The sequence below is a fragment of the Tupaia chinensis genome, unplaced genomic scaffold, assembly GCF_000334495.1.
Source record: "Tupaia chinensis unplaced genomic scaffold, TupChi_1.0 Scaffold000316_1, whole genome shotgun sequence".
NCBI lineage: Eukaryota > Metazoa > Chordata > Mammalia > Scandentia > Tupaiidae > Tupaia > Tupaia belangeri.
The window spans coordinates 9,725,910-9,749,599 of NW_006159809.1; the positions used below are offsets into that span (position 1 = coordinate 9,725,910).

General features: G+C 43.2%; 1 protein-coding gene across 1 annotated transcript in view; it reads right to left on the reverse strand.

Annotated features, from left to right (window-relative positions):
* Positions 1-776: 776 nt before the first annotated feature.
* Positions 777-23,690, reverse strand: part of PLEK (pleckstrin) — a 28,801-nt gene continuing 5,887 nt past the window's right edge. The window contains exons 2-9 of the mRNA XM_006151296.3: positions 13,194-13,349; positions 12,775-12,956; positions 10,777-10,868; positions 8,634-8,818; positions 7,074-7,178; positions 4,646-4,729; positions 3,706-3,775; positions 777-2,337 (exon numbers count right to left, since the gene is read on the reverse strand). Coding sequence (XP_006151358.1) covers positions 2,201-2,337; positions 3,706-3,775; positions 4,646-4,729; positions 7,074-7,178; positions 8,634-8,818; positions 10,777-10,868; positions 12,775-12,956; positions 13,194-13,349 — 1,011 coding nt within the window. The 3' untranslated portion in view covers positions 777-2,200. The remainder of the gene's footprint in view (positions 2,338-3,705; positions 3,776-4,645; positions 4,730-7,073; positions 7,179-8,633; positions 8,819-10,776; positions 10,869-12,774; positions 12,957-13,193; positions 13,350-23,690) is intronic.

A 23,690-nucleotide genomic window follows, 5' to 3' on the forward strand; every position in this document is an offset into this window, starting at 1 on the left:
AACTCATTTCTCTCGCTCCCACCCTTTCCTCTACAACATCTCCTAATGCACGCTACATTGTTTGGAAAGTATTCAGAGCAGAACACAAAATGAAATCTGAAATATTAGATCATTACTTGTGTGATTATTTTTTTCCTTTTACTCTAAGGCTGATGAAGAGTGTCTCTTACCAGGCTTCACAGAAAATTCAAAGGAAATGAGGTCAGTGCTGTCTAGCTTTCTCTAAGGTCTACCAATAAGTGCTAAGAACTATTTTATTATTTTAGTCTAACAAGTTCCTCACTCTGTTTTTCAAATCCATTCCCTGCAAGTAGAACTTCTGCCACTGTACTTGTGTTTGTGTCTGTGTATCTACAGAGGAAATACTATTTCACAAATTACTATTGTATCGGGACCAGCAGTTAGCATAATGGCTATGTCGCTGGACCCCCATATAGTAGACCGTGGCTCAAGTCCCGGACCCGGCAGCTTAAACTCACGCTGGGCGCATGTGTGTGCATACTCAAGATCCCAAGAGGAGAATGGAGGAGAAGGAATTGCGGTGTGGCCATCCGCACCCCCTCCCCCCGGGAGTGATTTCTAGCTTTCTGTCTTTCTGTCTCTCTGGCAAGCTCATGCACCCTACAGAAAAAATCTCTCAAAACTAAATAAATAACATCATATAATCTTTGGGTGATTTGAGAGATGATATGTGGCATTATCCCCAGTAACTTAAAATGAATTCTAGAAAAGGAGAGTTATGAATGGGAGGCAAAATAGATTCATCACACCAAAAAGACACTAAACATGAACATATTTATTTCAAAACATAGAGTTGAGTCCATATTAATAAATACTTTAAACACTGAACATAGAAAAACTATTTTCATAGTCTAAGAAAACAATTTACTAAAGAATCAGAGAAACAGGTAATCCTTCACCTGCAGGCCATTGACAGAGTCATCTAGGAGTAGGAAAAGTCTCCTGAATGCTCAGGGAGTTGGAGAGGGGCAACAGAGGGGTTCATATGGGTAGCTGTCTTTCTGTTTTGGAAAAGAATTACTATCAAGTAATCAGGGCCAAAAATCGTAAACAAGTTCCCAATTTCAATCTAATTTGGATCACCCTGGTTAATGGTGGGGCCATGATGCCCCTCAGAACCCAAGCAAGAGCTGCTATCGCTGCTGCTTAAAGCTCAGGTCAACTGCAGCATCTCAACCTCAAGAACTAAAGGTGCCGCTAATGTCGACGCCGCCACAGGACGCTCTGTGTAGATCTGAGTCCTTTCAGTGCTACCTTGGTAGGAACGCATCATCCCATGAGCCAAACGGTGATCCAGCCCCTTCACCCCTGAAGCTGAGAGGACACATTAGCCAGGCAGCTGCCCAGGCCTCTCACCCATGGAGGAAACCACTGGTCACTGTTTTCCTGTAAACCTCAAATTAAACAGAATCTCACAGATTTGGAGTCCTCACACCAACTGCAATAATTGGTAGAGAAATGATCCAGAGAGGAATACAGGGAAACCTGTCTCAAATGAGCCTCAGGTAGGAGTGGAACAAACTGCTCCAAGGGGCTTCGGGGCATGGAAAGGACCCTCTGCTATTCCTGGCTTCCTTGGGTCTTTTTCACAGAAGACAACTTGACAGGCTATAAAAAGTAATAGAAAGCTTAACTCTGAAAGCTTCCCCTGGCCTCAGGAAGTTTCTGGGAAGGTAAGGAAGGAAGAAAAGCACTGTCCTTCATTTTGTTACAAGATCTTGGCCAAGAGCAAGAGGAAGAACTGTCTTGGGTTCCGGTGCATCTAAAGACAGCTGACGGCCAAGATCTAGCCAAGGAAAAACACCAGCAGGATGACTAGAGGCACTTTCACTTCCAGGAGGATTAGAATCCCAGGGTTTGGTTTGGTTTTATGCTAGGGAGGGCCTCGGGGATCTTCGAGTTCACCTCCCTCATTTCCAAAAGAGGCCTGGAGGCCTAGAGTGGTTAAGCATCCTAAACAGGTCACACAGCTTGTTACATTCGCTTGGGACACAGAGAGAGGCGGAGAGGTTGCAGGAAGTGACGCAGTGCGGCGTGGCTAGTTACATTCAGAATCCCCCACTTGAAAATGTCCCACCCTGGGCCCCTGCCCATTGACTGTCACCATAGTGGACAGGTGCTGAACTGAGCTCATCTATGAGCTTCCCTGGACAAGGTGGGAGGAGCCTCAGGTGCACCCTCACTTCCCAGTCCTCGAGGCCACCTGGATGGCTTTGATCCACTCTGTGCGCTCCTTGGGAGTGGCTGCTTGCAAGAAATAATGAACTTCATCAGCAGTGATGATCTCAAAAAGGTTCTCCTCCTCGCCCTTCTTACCTGGTGAAAGAGAAAGTGAATGGTAGTGCACACAGACACTCAAAAGGCCACTGGTCCACTCTCCTGCTGCAAGTCACCAAGTCTCCATCGTCTTAGTATTCCAAGGATATTAAGTATGTGGTTTTTAAACATACAATAGTATATGATAATATATACACACACACACATATATATACTAATTGTGTAAGCATATAGAAGGCATTCATATAGATGGTGCACAATATAATCATATATGTATTGTGTATTTTGTGTAAATAAAGCACTCTTAGAAAAATCATCATAGTTTATAAGCAGACTAAAGTTTTCACCTTTGCAGATCGATAGTGCTTAGTGAGTAACCTCCAATGGTGTCTAATGAGTACCTTCTCTGTGCTCATAAAGGGCTGGTGCTTAAATACACACACACATGCATGCATAAAATAAAACAAAACTAGACCTACCACTAGTACCACAAGAATTGCCTGGACTGGTTTTTATCAAGAGCTAAGTTAGTGCTTCTGCTGAAAGATCAAAAGACAATAAACTGGCCAATACTGTGACAAGACTTAAAACGTACCTATCTCAAATCGAAAATCAACACGCTTCCTATCTCAAAACTACGGTGTAATTCTAGGGGTTAGGAGCATGGGCAGCTCCACAGATAGTAAAGATCTGGGCTTGGGCAGCTGTACTGGGTTCCTGTCAGCCTCTATATTATCATAAATCCAAGATGGCAGGACAAAACAGGGCTCACGATGTCAAAACCACATTTCCCCAGAGATTCTACTTGCTCCCAGCACCTGAGAAGTCAATCTACACCCACAAAGTTATTCCAGGCACCACATCATAGACTTGGAATCCGGATGGGAATCCTCATTTTGGGAAGAGGAACTAAGATCAAGGGTAGTTAAGTGATTCCACAAAGGGCATGTGGCCCACTACCTTCCTACCACAGACCTAAGCATAACAGGTGTTCTCTCCTTTTGCCATGCGACCTCATTGCATAAATGCTTCTTTTGTTGTAGGAGATAACTGGATTTGTAAAAGATCTCCTCTGAGAGCTGTCCTGGCTGAGTTACAGGTATTGGAATCTAATAAGCTCTCCATCTAAGTCAGTTCCTAAGTGATGGCTCTTTCTCAGTGGTGTACACAAACCTACTCAAGGCATCCACAAAGTGACTCCGACCCTTCAAATCCTGGAGGGCTAATACTCCAGTTAGCACAGAACATCTTTGGTATCGCCAAGGTTTTCAGACAGTTAAATTCATTCATACTCATGCTGATGGATAGGTTGATGGATGAACTGATTGACTGATGCTGGCTCAGATGTCCAGGTGTGGGGAGGGAGTCTGCATAGATGCATTCTTGCCCACAAAACTGTATTCTTACCGTCTGGGTTGCTCTCTACTGAAGTCACTACGCAGCCTCTCAAGTGAATCGCTCCCAGGGGATCATCCCCCTAGAGGATGAGAGAGGGGGTAAGTCTCAGTACGGTGTAAGGATATGCGGAAGCCCTGTGGACTTAACTCTGGCATAGGCCAGTGCCCACAATAAGAGCAGAAGGAGATTAAAGGAAACCCCTTCCAGATTAACAAAGAGTCCTTATAGATCCTCCACCCTCCACTTCAGTTGGTCCAGAGAGGCTGGATAAGAAGATGGAAGTTAATCAGGACTTTATATCTGGAGGAAAGTGGCAAGAGAGATGGAGAGGCTCAGATCTCCCTGTCTCACTAAAGAAGAATCACGTTTCTAGAACTCTTCAGCCCTGTGCACATGCTGCAGTAGTAAAATCCTCACAGGAGGGAATGGAGGAGCTCTCACTATAAGCAGAGGCCGAGGACGGTATAGGTTGTTTTTATACTTTGGGGGTGGCTCTTTGTTCTTTCCTTTTTCTTCTTTTTTTTTTTGGGGGGGGAGAAACCCTCTTCAATAACCAATAGCTTAAGCTGCTGGACTTAAACCTTGCTCCCATGTTCTCATCAAAGCTAGACTAGCAGAATGATTACTTTTTTGCATACTAGAGCAGAAGTAGGCTGTTGGACTGATGGAGTTTTCTGAGAATATCAAATTGGAGCAAACAAAAAAATTATGCTGGGTTGATCAGATAAAGTACAACATAGTGATGTTTTCTTCTGTCCCTGAGCTTATGCTGGCCTCAAAGGCCTAAGACCTAGGTCTTTGCACTGAAAGAGGATAGGGAAAGGTAAAGGAAGTAGATGGTGATGTGGAAAAAAGGATATTAGCGAAGAAGAAAGGGAAACTAGAAGCCCAGCTCTTGCGTGCAGTGGACGTTTCTACTGGAGTGGATGTAGCCACCACAAAGACTCACCCCAGCAGGGTCGTAGTAGTGCAGGTAGGCAGGGTCTTCTCTCAGAATGAACTTCCTCACTTTCCAGTTTTTCCTCCTATGCCCCTGTATCCAGGATCAACATGAAGAAAGGAATAAGTGTCTCGCATCCCTCTATACACACAGTAGCTACTTAACAAATCTCGGCTAAATTGATAAAAGAAAGAAACGATGAAATGCTACCTCCAGGAGAAGCAGGAACCAAACCAGGTCTTCATCAGGGAGATAGCACTAAGGCTGATTAACAATCTGGATGTGATTAAGTTAAATGTAATTAAACTGCTTTTAAGATAGTCTTCCAGATTTACTGTCATGTAAGACAGTACTCTGTACGCTGTACCCTGTTAGAAAATGTATCAAACACCCAGAGGCTTAAGACATTGCCCTGCTCTTTAAGAGTTTATGAGCTGTGTGGAAATACAAAATACCAAGTGCCCAAATCAAATAATCGGTAGACATAATGGGTGTCAAAGTGATGGCTCTTTTCATTTAATTTTGAATTAAATGAGCTCTATGCAATTGTGGACTTTTGATGTCAAAGAAAGCCTTGCAAGACCTACACTTATCCATGTGGGACACTCAGGAGTTAGGTGGGTGAGGGCAAGGTGGGTGAGGACTACTGACACCACAGATGGGGGGTGCATGTGCACAAGGCATGTTCAGACGTGGATAAGTAAGCCGGGCTAGAACACAGAGTTCCAGAAGAGTAGCAAGAGCAAGGTTGTAAAAGTGGGCAGGGATTTTTAAATAAAATAAACCTAAAAATAAAAGATGAGGATTGTCACTGATGGCTTTTGAGTAGGAAGTGAGTGAAAAGAGCATGATTACACTTAGGGAAAATGAAGATGGCAAAGTACAGGGTGGACCAGCTGGCTAGGTTAAAGGAAAGTCAAGGAACAATGTGACACTGTGGACTGAGTGCAACGGTCCAGGCATACAAAGATCAGGAACTGACTTTAAGTAGCAGCAGTGGAAATAGAAATGAATGCGGCTGTAACATAAATGATGAAAAAAGAAAAATGGGATCTGGCCTTTCTCAATAGATTCAGACACTGACATCTCTAGACCATGAGTTTTAAAGGCAGGATTGTGTCTTGTTTATCTTGGCTCCCCAGGGGCCCTACACATAGAAGGTGTTTCACACCTGTTTGGTTTTTTGTTTTTAGAGGTTTTCGCCTGAGGGTGCATGCGCTTCCGGGAGAGAGAGAGAGACGTTGAGAAGAAATGTGAGAAATCACCCTCTAGGAGGGATGACTATGCTGCAATCCTTTCTCCTGCATTCTCCTTCTGGGATCTTGGGCACACCCGCACATGGGCACTGCATGATTTTCAAGCCACTAGGTCTGGGACTTAAACTGTGGTAGCCCATGTGGACGTCCAGCAATGTAACCACTATGCCATCTGCTAGACCCTCACACCTGCTTATAATGACCATGGATTGCCCAGTCTTTTAAATAATCTTAGAGCAGATTTTAAAATGTCATGGTAGGTCCAGCAGGTCGTACGGTGGTTAAGCCACTGGACTCCCACATGGCCGACCACAGTTCAAGTCCTGGATCTGGCAGCTTGCTTTTTTGTTTGTCCTGTTTCTCTGTCTCTGTCTCTCTCTGGCAAAATAAAAAAATTAATAATAATTCATATAATAAAATAAATAATTCTCTTTCAAAATTATGGTAAACCTGATTTTGTGATTTCCCACAGAAAATTCAAGTGACTTAAGTAATTCCAGAAGCCCCTCCCCCAAAAATAGACTAGAAAACATATAATTGGGGCCAGCAGATGGCATGGTAGTTGAGGTACTGGACTTCCTCGTGGCTGATCACAGTTCAAGTCCCAGACCTGGTGGCTTGCTTTCTCACTTCCCAGGACTGTGTCCCTGCCCTGGACTGGAGGTGACCCCTGCCTGCTGTTCCTACACAGATGGCCTAGGGCACACCCTGGTTTTGGTCTACGGTGCCCTCTCCACAGCTGGAATGGCACTTTCTTGTTCCCAGTGATATCCAATGTTCCTCTTCTGAGTGTGGCCTATTCCTGTTTCCCTGGTTACTTTGAAGGGAGTAAAATGGACGTATTCTTACCAGGAAACTTCTCTGTTTTGGGGGTGGTATCTCCTAGACCACTTAGTTCCTCCAGCAAATGAAAAGAGCAATATTTTTCTTAAAACGCCTTTTGTCCCCGTGCTACTGATAAAAGAGGCGTTTCCCTATTTCTAGTTGCATTTTCTGCTCTGCCCACCCCAGCGTCCTTCATCTCATGCCACTTTGATCATCTATTTAGCCTCGTGTCTCTTTCACTCTGTCGTTCTTATTTCCTGGTGTCTATTAGTCAAACAAACAGAAAGTCATTTGGTAATTTAGAAATAAAAGACCCTGGTTGGGGGAAAGGCTAGAAGGTCGGGGTGGCCACTCACCTGCTTCAGTAAACATCCCTGCTTGATAATGACCCCTCTGAACTCTTCTTTCAGAATCACGTCATCATCACTGGAGTTCTCTTCACAGAAGAACCCGCTGTCTGGCTATCAGGAAGGCAAACAGCAGGTGAACTTACCCAGTCTTAGGGATATAGTCACGTGTATGATTTCCATCTCCCGCTTCCCTTCAGCCACTAGAGTAGGCTCCCCTTTCTCCTTTCCACCATTGTTGTGAATATCCCAGTCTGAACTTTCAAGGTTGTCATTAGCCACTTTCCCTGCCTCTTTTCTTGCTTCTAGATGCTGTTCCTTTCTGGTCTCCACTCAGATATGGCCTTGTCTTTATCCTCTCATTTTCTACATCTTCCCCAGGTATATCCTAAGTCTAGCTCCATCTTCCTCACCATGCACCTTTCTGCCTGCACACCCTTTCTGCTCTTGGGACCTCATGGCCACATCTTAAAACAGGACAAGCTAATTTACAAAACGCCATGTCATACTATCTCTATGTTGAACTTTGCCCCTAAGTCTCTTCACCTACTTGGAGAAAACCAAGAGCACGTGTCCAGCCTCCTCCTGAGGTCAGGAAGGAGTTGGGATGAGCTCAACTATTCAAGGACCATGAGTCATACAGAAGAAGAGGAGCCGCAGTGATGAATGTATTTAGAATTCTACACTTCAATGTTTAAATGGCTAATAACAACCAGATCAGAGGTGTTTGTAGGGGTGGGGAGGAACTTCCCCCAAAGTGAAACGAAACTCTGGGACATTCACTTCACTTGTGTAAGAAAGACGATTCTCTTAAGCAGTTCCTTAATTTCTGTGCTCTGATCTAAAATAGAAACAAAACTATCAACCCCCCCCCTTAGAAATCCACCATTGCTGGGTTTTCCCATAGTCCGAGATTCCGTCCACATTGTGCAGTGCGGTGTTGCCCAATCTTTGTAACCACCCCACAGGATGACTGTCACAGGTGACGTGGATGAACACGTTTTGCACTGAGTCATGTATCTAATATACATTTGAGAAGACACAAGTAGCACACTGCACTTGTGGTTTGACCAGTCCCCTCCTGAAAAGGAAGCTCTACGAGGCTGGATTTCTACCTGCCCCTGAGCCCCTCACAGAGTACCTCCTGATGTCTTAGAGCATACTGCCATGTACCAGGGCAAAAAACTAGGGGTTTTTATAAATGAATTACTGCTTAGAATAAGAATAGATATGATGGAGGAGGGTTGAAAGGTCAATTTAGAAAGAAGCAATCAAGTAAACAATAGTGTCCTTTAAGCAGATTCACTTGGACAGGACAGGCCTTGTGAAAGGAGAGGCTGTCCAGCCTGGGAAATGCTGGCGTCATAGATGTTCCACATGGGCCTGGACGCTTCAGGTATCTCTCTGTTCTCCCTGGCTGACTTTCCCCTCCTCTACCCTCCACTTAACAGCTCTTGCAGAGCTGGGCTCCTTCTTTTGCACATGAGTCCAGTGAGCTGAAGTTGACCTAGAATCTGCCGAGGCAGCCCCCATTACAGGAAGAATAGATAGGTAGCTTTTCTCACTTACAAAGTAGTAGAAGGCATCGGGGTTATCCAGGAAAGGGTTTTCAGCAGTTCCGTCCACTGCATTCTTGGACAGGTCTCCAGCAGGCTGCAGGTACCCTTCGTTGAGCAGTGAGGAGGCGATCATGAGGCCTTCCTGGCGATTCCGAACAGATTGTTTGGATACCAGCCAGTCGATGACACAGTTACCTGGAAAGGACAGAGGGAAGGTGAATTCTCCTTACCAAAGAACAAGCCACTGTTTTCACCCCTGAACTGGCTCTAGGTGTCCACCTTATCTCATCTTCCCTATTATTCCAAGAAGGAGAAAATGGAATTAGTGGTATAGATACCTGAAAACAAAAGGAACCATGAAAAAAAAATTTTTTTTAATCTACATGCTGCTTAAGAAGTAATGTATGCATCAAGAAAATAATTTTTTACTAACCTACTTGTTTATTCCATTAGCAAACAAATATTTATTGAGCATCTGCTATATGCAGGGTACTCTAATAGGCACTGGTGAGATTCCCTTAGGGAGAGATGGGTGATGGGTAAGATTGTAATGAGTGCTGGGCTGTGAGTCAATGCTGTGGTACTAGTGGGTCAAATGTGAAGATGAGGAAAGGGTGGAGGAGGTGGAGGACAGGGCTGTGCATGCAGTCAGGAAAAGATTCAGAGAGGAAGTGACACTGGGCTGAGGCTTAAAAAAGAGGTCAGTGTTTGCCACGTATGTGAGTCAAGGGCTGAGAGGAACTGTCACAGGCGGAGGGGCAGCAGTGTGAACAGATGCACGCAGGCATGAGGCAGTCCCGTGGGATGGGGAGGAGTGGGTGGGAGGAAAGCAAAAGGAGGAAAGACAGGAGGATGTCTCGCGACGGCCAGGGAGAGTTCAGATGACACAGTAAAACATTCGGCAACAGGGAGCCATCGTAAGTTTTTAAGCAGGAATCACACGATTGATGCGTGTCCCAAACCTAAATGTGATGCCATCACCTGCACTGATTTGCAGGATCCAGCAGGGACCTTGAGAAGTCATTTCATCAACTTTCTGATTCAACAGAGAATAAAATGTAATCGACCCATCGGTTGGTTTAGCAGGCTACAGTGAAGCTTTATATTAAAAACAGAGTGTTGTTTACACACTCAGGCAAAGAGGGAGACAACGTAACAGACCGCCAGTCCGGGCATCCAAGCAAGAGGAGTGGGACACACTGTCCCCAAAGAGGAGTGGGAGCAGGCTCTTAGTGGGCCTTCTGTGAATTTCACACATGAAGGGCGGTGGCCACTTTTTTTTCCTCTAGAAGGATAAACCAACTGATACTGCATTTCTGCTTTTAATCCTCACAGCAACCCTGTAAAAGAGCTAAGAAATAGTTACAGACGTCACTTTAAGGCTGAGCACATTAAGGCTCAGAGCATCTAAGTGACTTTGGGCCTGAGTTCTACCAAAGCACCACCTCCTAACCACTGCGACAGCCCTAGAGCTCTTCTCCTTCCTGAGCTCATAGAATTGATTGTGCCGAATGTGACCTCCTTACTCATCATAACCCCTGGAGAGCTCACACCAGATGGCATTTAGTGTTTGCCAGGCCATGCTCTGCGCGCATAATGCCTGTGAAGTAGAGTCACTATGACGACCCCAGCTCTATAGAGACGAAAAGGTGACGCCTTAGAGACTAAGTTATCAGTCCAGTGTTTTGTGGCTGGTAAGTTGCAGAGCCAGGATTTAAACTAAGACAGTCTAACTCCAAAGAAGGTGCTTTTAGCCATTGTGTATGCTACCTAAACTTGTAACATTTATCGTCTGCTCTTACACAGCCTTTGACATCCCTAATACTGTAGTTTAGATCTTAACCCCTGTTTATACACCTCTGTGTGTCTATCTAGCGATTCCCAACATAATAGCATTTACTGGTGGGGGAAAGATGTAAAATCCTTGATTTAGCTGGAATTTCCAAAACATTATCTGGACAAGGAAGTTCTTTTCTACCCACCTTCCTGTTTTTGCACTGAAGGAGCTCAGTTCTTAATTCAGAGCTCACCAGCCTGCGTTCTGTGACCCCTTCCACCCACCACGCTCCACGCCCCCACTTCACACGTAAGACTGAAGGGGCACTCCACATGGCCTTTCCAGTTTCCGTCTCAGACTTGCAAGTTCTTTTTACCTGTAAAACAGTGATTAAAAATCTTCTTGTCCTTCTCGAGATTCAGTTCTTTTATTCCTTTTTCAGTGTCTTTCATGGACAAATACAAGGCACTGCATGGAGATAAAAAAGAAAAATTAATTAAAAAAAAAAAAACAGACAAATGAATGAGTGGGGAGCACCTCAGAAAGATTAATTCTTTCCTGGATCTGCCATTGTGGAAAAATTTACCTGAGCACAGTTAGGCCTTTGAGCCTAATCTCCACTAACTCATAAATGGTTAAAGGTTAGCATTCATCTTTGCATAACCCTGGAGCCTGCACAGAATTTATGCACTAGGAAGATACTTAAAATCTCTTAAATTCATTAAGCTCCTTGTTGCTTTAATTCATGCTGCCTGAGAGGGAAAGTGGCCCATGTTATATACTAAAGATCAAAATTTCTGAGGGTCAGTTTTTCATGTGCATTCTAGATCATTACATGCTCTCATTCCTCATGCCTCAATTCTTTTTTTTTTTTTGAGAGTTTTGTTTGTTTGTTTTGTTTTTATGCCATAGGGCATGTGTGCTCACCAGACAGACAGAGAGAGATGGAGACAGAAAGCGAGAAATTACCCCCCAGGGGGAACAGTCACACCACAATCCCTTCTCCTCTCGGGATCTTGGGCACACACACACACGCGCCCGGCGTGAGTTTTAAGCCACTGGATCCGGGATGCGAACCGCAGTTGACTACATGGGAGTCCAGCAACATAGCCATTTCGCTAACTGCTGGTTCCCCCCCATGCCCCAATTCTTTATGGGTCTTCAAGAGGCCATCTGTTCTGGACATTTGTGTCCAAGAAAGTAAACTTTTCTACTAAACTTATTTCTTATTCTAAAAATGGTAAGAGATAAGGTAATATAGTGAGACATTCTCATTTTTGTCCTTGAAGCAATAAACTAAAAATAGCCTTAAAGAGAAATTCCAAGCAACAAAGCAGAAAGCCACTTTTATGTATCCTTTGGCTCCACACAGTCCAATAATCATTCTCACTGAGCTCTGACAGCACCATGTAGAATCCTGGTTACTCCATGACCCCAGCCAGCGGCTGCAGGTAGACCAGATGCCTCCTCTTAGGTCTTTTTTTTTTTTTTTTTGAGTCTACAAGGAGAGTGAAGTGGCTTGGTCTCATTAGCACTCAGTTCAATGCACAAAATTTATCAAACTCCTGTGACATGCCAAGTTCTTGTCATGCAGAAGAGACATCTTCTGTCCCCACTCAGTGAATCTTACCCCTGACCCCACATAAACAGAATTCTTATTGGGCATTTGTAGCAGTCAGCATGGGATTCTTCTCAACAGGGCTCCTGTTTCAGGGTATGCTCAACATAAAGCAAAAATGCCAAGAAGAAAGATATTTCTAGAGAAAGGGGTGCATGTGAGCAGAGAATATGTGAAATGTCCAGAAAGGAAGACACCCCATTCCCAACTCTTGTTGGGCAAGATTGACTTGTTGGCCTCTGACCACCTTTAGGTTACAACTATCACCTGCAATTGCAAGTCAGACATTGTCAGAGGCCATTAAACAAGGTCAGGGCACTAAAGGCTTCCACTCAAAATAAGTGTTCACTCTGACTGGTCCTTCCAGGCTGTGAATGCATGACCTTGAACTTGAACCATTGTGCCTGCTTGAATATATAGTCCCTGCCTTTTCCTATTTACCTAGAGATCTTACAGCTTTTTTTCAAGAATAACTTATTATGGCTACTTCATAAATGTGATATTGAGCCTCTTTCTCTCTCTTGATTACCCAATATAAGAGAATTTAAACTCCACTATTCTCCTTCCCTCAGCTGCTAGGTCTTGGAGAGGCCACAATCACTCCTTCAGCCCAAGGTCAACATCTTAGCATCCCATGTTCCAATACCAGCCCAGCGGAGTGAACACAGATCTCAGAGGTGTGCAAAGCAAGCCTTGGAGCAAGATCTGTTGTGTTCTTCCTTGTTGGAGGTAAGAAAGAAAAAAATAGAAAATCACCCTAAGTCAATGGTTTCTGGCAGTCGAATGGACCTCCTGGTGGATTTTCTTGCAAACTTCTGGCCTCCTTCAATGCATTTAATGGCCTTTTTGATGTCCCGAACCCAGGCATCTCTCTCCTCCAGGAAGGCTGCTTGGAAGAAGTGATCTTGCTGTTTAGTCGTAGTGATCTTAAACACAAACTAAAAATCAAAGCACACACATTAGGAAGAACTCCTTTCAAGGACTATAGGCCTTCATGAAACAGAGCAATTGACCCAATGCTGTTTTGGCCAAGAGGGACCAAAGATTCAGGGGAGTATGGGTGGAGGTGGCAGGGACTGGACAAGGAGTAGCACTCACACTGTAGGCTGTGATGCATGGACTCAAAGCTTAGGTGCCCATCAAGGGGTTCACTGTGGCTCATGACATGAACTCACCATCCTCTTGCCAAAGTCCTGACAAGGGCTAGTCAGACTGCTTCCTTTGAGGGGGATCATTCCTTTGGGGCTATTATCACTTTTCTTCTTATAGAATTCAATTCCATCTTCTAACAATACAACCCACATGGGTTTCCAGGTGTTGAAGACGCTTCCCTGTAATGACAATCAAAAGAATTGAGATGAGCAGTGCTCTTTGTAAACTGTGGTTTCTAAGTGCTTTAAAAATCATGTGAGGATGGGAACCAGCAGTTAGCGTAATGGCTGTCGCTAGACTCCCATGTAGTTGACCGCGGTTCACGCCGCGGACTCGGTGGCTTAAAACTCACGCCGGGCGCGTGTGTGTGCGTGCCCAAGATCCCAAGAGGAGAATGGAGGAGAAGGGATTGCGGCGTGACCATCCCCTCTGGGGGGTGATTTCTCACGTCTGTCTCTATGTCTCTCTCTGTCTGTCTGGCGAGCGCACACGCCCTCTAGCGAAAACCTCTCAAAAAAAAAAATCGTGTGAGGTGCCAGCCAGTGGCATGTTGGTCAAGGTAGCTGTGCAGTTTGAGTCTCAGATGCACAGCTTGAAAAACATGCTACATGCACATATGCATGCATGCCCATAATCCTAAAAGGAAGAAGAAGTAGAGGAGAAGGGACTGTGTGGTGGCCATCTCCCATGAGGGGCGCTTTCTCACTTTCTCTTTCTTTCTCTGGCAAGCATACGTACCTTCTAGCAAATTAAAAAAAAAAAAAAAAAAGTGATTGACCCTGGTGGCACAGTTGGTAGCAAACTGAACTGCAGTAGTGGAAGCCACACAGCCAATTACGGATTCAGGTCCCTGCCTCAGCCTGAAAACACAACAGGCACATGCATGAGTGCTCACTATCTGGTGAGCTGGAGGTCTGGAGAAAAGGAATCACGGCATGGCGAGACCCTCTCAAGGGTGCTTCTCTCACATTGACTCTCTCTCTTCCTCTCTCCCTTGTGCTCATACACTCTCTATCATGAATAAATAAAACTTAAAAAGTATGTACTCTATGACATCACTTTTTCTGTTCAACATAAATCCTCTCAAATCAATGACTTCTTACAAGTGTCATTCTAATATCTACCCCTGGTCCTTTGCTGGGGCTGTCCCCACTTTCTGTCCCTCTGCTCTTTCTCTCCTTGACAACTTCTCCCCACCTTTCAAGGCTCAGCTTCACCACCTTCACAAAGGCTTGCCATTCTGCCCTGGCCACCCTAATCTCAGGGCCAACTCCTGCTTTTCTTACCCATTGTGCCGCACATTCGGGAACTTGGCTTTACGCTGCTTTGTAGAGTTCACTAATTGCCTTGAGTGTGGTTATCTCTTCTTCTCCATGGCAATGACCCTGTCAGACACTTTCAATGGCTCACGACACTGAGCACAGTGACTGTTCAGTATGTTTTGCGAATTGCCAAATACTAGTGGCTTTCACACTTGACTGAGAAAAGCAGCCAGCCCTTCTTACTGCCTACTTAGTCTCCACCCAGGCCCTTTTCTGCTTTAAGTTCCCCCTGTACCTCCCTCTTTACGCTTGCTTCACACCAAGAACCACAGGGCAGCCACCCCATGTTGACATTCTCACCCCACTACTATGTGTAAGAACTGTCAGCCGGTCTTTCTTTTGTAGCTAGCTCTTTCTCATGGTCATAGAGGATAGCTCATTTTTATTTTTTGTCATCATTTATTCTTGAATTATTAATGCCTATTTATAGGAGAGAAAAAAATATTTTAAAACGTATGTGTATTGGTATTTGATTGGAAGGGTTTGTATGTTGTTTTAGAAAATTATAATTCTTGGGTATATTTATCAGAATTGAAGAAAGAGTCCAATATTCTAAAGTCAAAATGTAGGAAGCTCTTTTCCTAGTGTGTTTCAAAATATGGCTTGCAGACCATCTGCTCTGAATCACTGAAGTTGGCTGGAAATAAAATCGGTCCCATTGCACATCAGCCCTGGTGACACTGCTGTGATTGCTAAGGCTTAGGCAGACAGCCTAGGTCAAGCTCTTGCTTCTCTACTGCTCGAACTCAGCTTCCCTGAGCCTCAGTTCCCAGCAATAAAATCGGGACAATAATGATCACCTCATATATTAAGTGAAATAATGTGGATGGTACTTTGTAAGTTCACATGTGCTCTACAAGTGGGAGGGTCTACTGTTAAATATCTTGAGAGGTAGCCATGCATAGCTTCTTTAATGTTTTGCATTTCCATCACAGTGAGAACTGCCCTTTCATCCGCTCTCTGTGCCTAGGAAATTATAAGGAGTTGGTACCACCCTCATGGTGTTAATAAGGAAGAAAGTCAAGAGTATTGAAGCAGTTGCTATGCAGCACAGTGGGACAGAAGGCTCTGCACCAGTGTGTTTCCAAGGAAACAAATCACCTCTCTGGTTTCTTTCCTGGTAGAATGAAGTTCAGGGAGCATGTGAGGTCTGGCCTGCCCCTGGATATGCAGGCCTTCTCTCCATGGTACATCATGTATATGTATTCAGGATGTTTATAGGCATGGGAGTACCTGGGGTCAAACTTTGAACCTGCACTTGAGCCTCATGTTGACCACTTATTAGCTGGATATGTTCTTAGGAGAAATGTTTAGTATTTCTGAACTGCAGGATTTTTTTTTCTTTTTTTTTTTAAGAATTATTTAATTTATTTATTATTATTATTTTTTAATTTGACTAGAGCAAGAGAGAGACAAAAAGTGAGAGAGTATGCTGCCAGGTCCGAGAGTCAAACCATAGTCGGCCATGTGGAAGTCAGCACCTTAACCACCACTCTTCCTCCCCAACCTGCAGTTTTGTTTTGTTTTGATTTTTAAGAGGGAGGTAATAATTATATCTTATGGCATGGTAACAAGATTAATTAGGCTTAGATAACATGTTAAATATGTATGTAGAATGTATACATGCATTATATAAAGTATACATTATACATGTATACTCAGTCAACTATAAATTGCCACCAAACCATATTCCAGGAGAGCAGGAAACTACCTCACCATGACTGCCAGATGCTCAATAAGTAGTCTGTGAAGTAAATGGTTAATTAATTTATAATTTAAATTCACTATTAAACTCACATTTATGTGTTAATGAATACCTAAGATGGAATAAAGAAGATGTAAGTGAATTATTAGCATAATAGTAGAAACAATACATAGTGTATATTGATGTTTTCTGAAGCTATTCTATAGACATATGGAGGATTTAATAAATAGCCAGTATGGAAGCAGGTGACCCACATCTGTATGATGAGGCTGTTCAGAAAGGCAGCCTTCAGGGGAGAAAGGGACTGTCATGTTGCTGAAATTTTATCAAAATGGTAAAATGTATATACATCTATAATCAGTCCTTATGCTCCTCATAAACCATTACCAAGGGAATATAGCATGGGTCTCTACTCTCCTTCTTGTACATTTCATGTTGACTTCTGCGGTTACTTTCCATTCCCAACCTGTCCATTGTTCAGTCCAACTCAGGGAGGGCAAATAGATTCTAGCTCAAGGACCAACTCAGATTGAGTGGTAGGGGATGTCTGAGTCTGGACTCACTGGGAAAGTGTCATGATCCAATAGTCATGTCTACCAAGGGCATGGAGGCCGTAAATGATGGCACGCATGCTGCAGTTACTGACATTCATTGGTCTCATCAGTTTTTATCTGAATGCGAACGTCAAGAAGAAACTCAGACATGGCTGGATTGCATGACAGTCTTTTGCAAAATGTTTTTAATACCAGAGCATTGCTAGCCACTTCACTGTGGCCTTTAGGGAAATCCTTACTTAGAAAGTTTCCCTTTGGGTTAATGGCAACTGCCCCTTTCATCCTGAATAACCAAGGAGGTCTCTCTTGTGTCCATTTTGGGAGGGCTTTGGAAAAGGAAGAGAATAAGGTTCTTTGCCTTTATCCTTTAACCCACAATGCCACTCTGTCATGACTATGACAAAATAGAATTATCATCCAGTTCCCAGCCGATCCTGCTGCTTATCTTAAAATGCAAAGGTCCTCCATATAAAGGTCCAGTTACCCGAAAGGAAGGCTATTTATGCATAGAAGACAAGTAACTTATGAGATTATCGCTTTACTTGTTAAACATTTCCTTTGCCTTGGTTTTAAAAAAAGAATTTTTTAGATTAAAATACACTATCTCTTCTTTGCACAGTCAGAATAACTATCCTGGACTAACACCAGATAATTACTCTTTTTGAAAAAATAGGCAAGGTCAGACACTTGCCGTTAATCCAATGCATGAAGTAATTAAAATCAAATGCCCTTGTGTTACATCTGAGAGAGATTCATGTCCAAAATATAAAAAACTGCAAATCAATACAAAAAATACAAACAAAGGGACCAGCAGTTAGCGTAATGGCAATGTTGTTGGACTCCCATGTAGTCGACCGCAGATTGAGTCCCGGACCCGGTGGCTTAAAACTCACGCTGGGCGCACATGTATGTGTGTCCAAGATCTTGAAAGGAGAATGGAGGAGAAGGGATTGTGGCATGGCCACAAATTAAAATTTTAGTTTAATATTGATTAACACATAAATGTGAGTTTAATCACTAGGAGGTGATTTCTCGCTTTCTGTCTCTCTTTCTCTCTCTGTCTGTCTGGCGAGTGCACGCACCCTATAGCAAAAACCTCTCCTAAAAAAGATACAAACAAGGCACTTCACTGAAAAAGATATTGAAAAAGCTTACAGAAATGTGTTCAACATCATACAGATTCAAACCATAATGAGGTACCACTACAGACCCACTAGGGTACCTAACACTAAAAATATGGAGTAAAAGTAAATCTTGGCAAGTAGGTAAAATCATTGGAATTTTGGTACATGGATGGCAAGAGTGCAAAATGTTACAATTTTGGAAGTTCATGTTAAAGTTAAACATATATATGCCAGTATCAACAATTCCATTCCTGGGCACAGATTTGAAAGATGAGTACCTTCCACCACAAAGAATACTTGGAAGACTGTTCATTGCACCTTTATTCATAGTATCCCAAAACAGCATAACTAAAATCCTCATCAACAAGAGAATGGATAAGTAAATTGCACAACACGGTACAACTTAGCAATTAAAAAAAGAAAGAAAGGAAACAAAAAAAGAAAGAAAGAAGAACCACTGATACTTGCAACACCATGGATATACCTCATAGATGTTATAATGACTTGGGGATGGGAGGAGGAAAGCAGGCACAAAATGTACATAGCGTATGATTCATTCTAGAAAGTTCAAGAGCAGATACGCCTGATAAGAAAAGTTATAGAAATTGTTACCTAGGATGGGAATATAAGCAAGGAAGGGAACAATGAAAACGTATGGGGTAATGGAAATGTCTCCATCCTGATCTGTGTGTTCTTTACATGAAATACATGCAAAAAATATGGCACCCTTTACGTAGTTTACTGTATTATTATCCCTCAACTTAAAAATCCACATTAATCTGTTTAGTTGTAGCACAGATCTTGGTATAACTCCATAAAGGATAAACAGTAATTACTGTAACGTCACCCTTCAGCTCCCTTCTATAAAAGGGCGCTATTCCTTTTCAGTGACCTCTCTTGTTTAATCACTGGAAAAATAATATATTTGTATCACTCATGGTCCTTGATAGAATCATGGATTTTTTTTTTAAAGCAGATTTTCAGGGTATTATTGAGACATTTGGGGTTGTTTGAATGTAAGAGATATGATAGACTAGCATTGCACCAGTGTTAAATTTCCTGGCTGTGGTCATGGTATTGTGGTCATACAGGAGAACATCTTTGCTCTTAAAAGATAAATATTGAAGTATTAGGGGTGAGATTCCATGATGTCTGGAACTTGCCATAAAATATCGCAACATAAAATTATTCATGTGTATAATTATCCGGAAATACAGAGGTAAAGAGAGACAAAGCAAATCCCATCGATTATCGATTGATGAACCTAGAGAAAGGGTATATGGGTAATGGTTACTAGTTTCCTCATTTTTCTGTGGACAATTTTCTCTGTGTGAAATTGTTCCATTGGAAAAAATAAATAAGTGAACAATATATGGCACTACTATATATTAAAATTGAGATATACTCTTAGGGAAATATGTAGACAAACCTAGTAAATAAAAAATTAAAATAACTGGAAATAAGAAAAGAAAGACATTTTCACAGAGGTAGGAGGAACAAGTTGGACTAGATGACCAGTAAAATCTCTTTCAAACCTAAAATTTAATATTCAACCTCAGACTTAACTGAGGTTAATAACTGTCACAGTCACTCTGAGCATTTGGTTTCTAAATTAGAATAAATTGGTAGCAGTGGGCCAGCATCACATTCCTTCTGGAGGCAATTAAAGCTTCCAGAACCAGCTGTCCCAGTTGAGGTAGAGCTTTCCTTACTGGAAAGTAGCCTTAGGGTTTCTGTCAGCCAACAATGAGGAGGAAGTGTCATTAGGGAGTCATTATGTACAATGAGAAACCTGCTACTTTGTAAAGCAGGGAAAACCTGACCATTTCAGAAAGCTTGGCCTTTCTTCCAGGCTTGATAGTGGTTAGTGGTCAGGACGATGAAATTTGGGGTGCGTTCTCTCTGCTCTCGGCCACTGCTGCAGCCCGCAGAGCCTCACAGCCACAACCTGACAGCACTTTACGTCCGCCACCCTGTATTTTTGCCCCTTCTGACTCCAGCTCTCTTGGCGCTCACACTAGAGCGAACTGGAAAGGGTGACTGTGGAATGTCCAAGTTAGAAAGGAATTGATGACACAGTCATCATATAAATTAAAAAGTAGAGACCCAGTTAAGTGACTTGGTCTAGCATAACTGACCAGTTAATGTGAAACTGGGACTAGAATCCAGGTCTCCTGAATCCCCGTTGTATGCTTTTCCTTTTCCTCTTAGACACCATCATCATTTTGGTTCCTGCATAAGTTTGAGTAATTTTAGAATCTGGATCAATCTCTTTAGATTGCTTTAATGGAGTGCTCTAGCATATATATACATCATTCATAATAGATATATGATCCTATATAGCTACAGTATATGTCTGCTTTCTTCTATCATATGTCACAAATCTACACAATTACATGTTCACAATGGGAAGGTTTTAGATGCTGAGTCAGATTTAAAGTTCCCAGTGAACAACAGTTCATCATCATGGGACTGGTATAAATTAGACATTGCATGATATCAAAAGAAGAAATTATAAAGGACAAGATATTTGACCATATAAAATAATGTAATTCTGTACATTAAAAAAATTACATTATGTGAATAAAGGTTAATATTCTTAATATATTTTTAAGACTTTTAAGAATCTATGAGAAACATACAAATACTCCCAATTGTTTAAATGAGTAAACAATACATACAGGCACTTCTTCAAAGAAGAAATGCCCAGGTCTAACAAACATTATAATGTACTGCTTCAAGAGCAATCATAAAAAATGTAAGTTAAAATGAAATATGATAGTTTTTTTCTTCAATAAGACTTTTTTTCTCCAGGGCACATGCGTTTGCCAGGGAGAGACAGAGAGAGAGAAAGTGAGAAATCACCTCCTAGGGGGATGGCCACACCACAATCCCTTCTCCTCCACTCTCGCCTTGGGATTTAGAGCACATATGCACATGCACCCAGCATAGTTTTCAAGCCACCAGGTCCAGGACTTGAACTGTAGCCAATCATGTGAGACTCAGGCCCCCAATCTCCATGCCACCTACGGGCCCTCGATAATTTTTTTTTTTAATTTATAAAACGTATTGGTGAAGATTTGGGGAAAGGGCATGTGGGGGGGAAAAAAAAACAGAACTCTATGAGTCAGCAGATTGATGTGAGTTCTCAAAAATAAAACTAAACCCAAACTGGGCTATATAAATAGAAGCCTAGGATCTGAAGCAAGGAAAGTGATAGTCTAAATTTAAATAGGCAGACCCAGTGGGTGACCACAGACTCTGGAGCTAAATGGGCTCAGGTTCAAATCCCAGCTCTGTCACCTTCTACCAGTATGACCTTGAGCAAGTTTTCAAACCTCATTTTCTACATCTGGTAAACAGGGATAATGATAATATCTACTTCTTAGGTTGTTGGAGTTAACTAAACAGTCCATGTAAATTGCTTTCATCATTATCTGGCACAAAGAAAGCACTCATTAAATCCTACCGATTCCTTCTGATTCTACGTTTATCAGGAGCCCCTGGAGGACTGCATTGAATTCAAGGATGCTCAAAGCTACACATAAACTGGAGCTTGTTCAAAAGAGGCTTCTCTCTTCTGGGGAATTGTTGGCCACCTGGCTAGGTTTCAGCCTCCCCCAAAAAACAGGCAGGGCAAATGAGAATCATCCTCAAAGGCGTAAATTGCCTAGATTGTCTTGAAGTTTGAATAGGTAGAGATTTGAGCAGAGCAGTTTTCTTTCTTTTTTTTAGAGAGGTTTTTGCTATAGGGTGGTGCACTCGCCAAAAAGACAGAGAGAGACAGAGAGATAGAAAGTGAGAAATCACCTCCCAGGGGGGATGCGACACCGCAATCCCTTCTCCTCCATTCTCCTCTCGAAATCTTGGGCACGCACGCACACGCGCCCGGCATGAGTTTAAGTCACTGGGTCCGGGACGCAAACCACGGTCGACTACATGGGAGTTCAGTGACATAGCCATTACCCTAACTGCTGATCCCCCGAGCAGAGAAGTTTTCTGTGTAACTTATAGGAGAAGATTAAATCAGTGAGTCTGCTGACAAGAGAGGCATTCAAGCATGTTTATTAACAGACTAATAAAAAAACATTCAGGACACAGATGATAAATTCAGTGAAATACTTAACATCCCTTTCTTCCCTAAGTGTCTCTACATCTATTCCAAAGAGCTGCTATCCCTACATTCTCTTACTCCTTTATTTTCAGATCCCTCTGTCAACCCGCAGGCCTCCGTTACAAGCCAAAAATATTAATAAATAAATCTCAGAAATGTGTTTTACACAGTCATCTTGAAGTGAATACTTTGTCTGAAATTACTTTTAGTACTTAACAAGTTAGGCTAGGCCTGGGCCAGCTGGTAGCTTGGAGGTTAAGGCAGCTAGATCCCGCATGGCCAACCATGTGGTTTGAGTCCTGGGCCTGGTGTCTTGAAAAACACACAGGTCACATGTGCATGCGTGCCCAAAATTCTGAGAAGAGAATAGTCATGGGATTGCAGGGTGGCCATGCCCCCTGGGGTGAGCTCTCACTTTCCCTCTTCCCCCACCCCACCCTCAAGCAAGCACACATGCCCTATAGCAAATTTTGTAAGAAGTTACCATAGGCCCAGCTGCGGTGGTGTGCACTGCAAAGGCGCTGTGCTCCACCAACTGGGACTGCATGGAAGGCCTAGATTCCACTCCCAGTTCCATCTAGGAGCTGGGCACAAAGAGTTGTGCCTGTAGCCCCTGGTAACAATGGGATGGCAGCTAGACCCCTGGCACCAAGAGAGGGGAGGTTATCTACTTTTATTGCTTAAGCTGTTCTTTTTTTCTTTTTTTCGGAGAGGGTTTTTTCACTATAGGGCGCGTGCGCTCGCCAGACAGACAGAGAGAGACATAGAGACAGAAAGCGAGAAATCACCCCCCAGGGGGATGGTCACGCAGCAATCCCTTCTCCTCCATTCTCCTCTCGGGATCTTGGGCACACACGCACACGCGCCCAGCGTGAGTTTTAAGCCACCGGGTCCGGGACGTGAACCACAGTCGACTACGTGGGAGTCAGCGACATAGCCATTACTCTAACTGCTGGTTCCCACTTAAGCTGTTCTTAAAGAACCTAGAGAAGGTTGCTATCTTCCCTCCTGCCATTCTGTGTAAGCATACAGGAATTCTCAGAAAGCTTGTTCAATGGGCCTGTGCACTGATCTCCCTAACCAGGTAATTAAATTCCCAGACCTGGCAAAAAATACATAGGCAACAAAACGTCTGCAAAAATCAAACAACAGAGCCAGCTACGGTGCAGCCCTCTCCTGTTAAATATTCATAACGAGGGACCAGCAGTTAGTGTGATGGCTATGTCACTGGACTCCCATGTAGTCGACTGCGGTTCGTGTCCCGGACCCAGTGGCTTAAACTTACAACGGGCACATGTGCATGCATGCCCAAGATCCCGAGAGGAGAATGGAGGAGAAGGGATTGCGGCATGGCCATCCCCCCTGGGGGGTGATTTCTTGCTTTCTATCTCTCTGTCTCTCTCTCTCTGTCTGGTGAGCACATGCGGCCTATAGCAAAAACCTCTTAAAATATATGTATATTCATAACGAGACACCACAATGAAAGTAACACCTAAAGCCACTCCCAGTGCATTCTGTATCTCAGGACAGGTCTCTAGCCTTAGAAGCCTGGACCCAAGAACTGGGTATTTCACACAATTCTCCCCAGGCCTGTTTACGGTGAAGTGCACTTCAGACTCTAAGCTGAGTGGGAAGCTGGAGCAGAAGGAGCCCAGCAGGAGACCCTGTCGAAAAAACCTCTTTCCCCACCACTTCTCTCAT